Source organism: Papaver somniferum, unplaced genomic scaffold, assembly GCF_003573695.1.
Source record: "Papaver somniferum cultivar HN1 unplaced genomic scaffold, ASM357369v1 unplaced-scaffold_7435, whole genome shotgun sequence".
NCBI classification, from domain to species: domain Eukaryota; kingdom Viridiplantae; phylum Streptophyta; class Magnoliopsida; order Ranunculales; family Papaveraceae; genus Papaver; species Papaver somniferum.
Window position 1 is genome coordinate 1 of NW_020650344.1, and position 980 is coordinate 980.

The following is a 980-nucleotide window of genomic DNA, read 5'->3' on the forward strand; positions in this document are numbered from 1 at the left end:
ATACCCCTCTTGCAGAAAACATGGGAGTGCTTTTGTTTTTCGCCAATATCGCCTAATTGGTTTTGCCCCAATTGCTCTAATTCAAAGAGTTTCTATGCATATTCTTAACTGGGGTTGTATACGGAGAGATGAATCGTAGCTTAGAGTTGTTTATGGATTGCTCTTAATTGATGATACCCACAATGGAAATAATGAGATACTTTTTAGTTTTTTTAGGGCACAGTTGTACTGGTAAATCCATAGAGTTACCATGTTTTTGCAACCTAGGGTAGCGTGGATATCCTAGGTACCCAAATGAAGCGTGGCATTACCATTGATATTGCCTTATGGAAGTTCGAAACTACCAAGTACTACTGCACAGTTATTGATGCTCCTGGACATCGTGACTTTATCAAAAACATGATTACTGGTACTTCTCAGGCTGATTGTGCCGTCCTCATTATCGATTCTACCACTGGAGATTTTGAGGCTGGTATCTCAAAGGATGGTCAGACTCGTGAGCACGCTCTTCTTGCTTTCACCCTTGGTGTCAAGCAGATGATCCGTTGTTGTAACAAGGTATACCTTTCTCACAGTTATTTTCCTATCTATAAAATTTAGACTTTCCAATGCTGTTTATCCTTCACGTGGCTAACTATTATTTCATGTGTTTCGTGTTTGTGTTTGTAGATGGAAGCCACCACCCCCAAGTACTCAAAGGCTAGGTACGATGAAATTGTGAAGGAGGTCTCATCTTACTTAAAGAAGGTTGGATACAACCCAGACAAACTTGCCTTTGTTCCCATCTCTGGATTCGAGGGAGACAACATGATTGAGAGGTCCACCAACCTTGACTGGTACAAGGGACCAACTCTCCTTGAGGCTCTTGACAATATCTCTGAGCCAAAGGGACCCTCAGACAAGCCCCTTCGTCTTCCACTTCAGGATGTTTACAAGATTGGAGGTATTGGAACTGTGCCAGTGGGACGTGTTGAAACTGG

The 980-nt window shown here is 42.3% G+C and overlaps 1 protein-coding gene across 1 annotated transcript; it reads left to right on the top strand.

Moving 5' to 3' along the window:
* Nucleotides 1–294: 294 nt before the first annotated feature.
* Nucleotides 295–943, top strand: LOC113344160 (elongation factor 1-alpha-like; the record flags this gene model as incomplete). Its single annotated transcript, XM_026588181.1, has 2 exons — nucleotides 295–558; nucleotides 670–943. Coding segments are annotated over exons 1-2 (538 nt in total), but the record flags the coding sequence as incomplete, so codon positions are not given.
* Nucleotides 944–980: the final 37 nt, after the last annotated feature.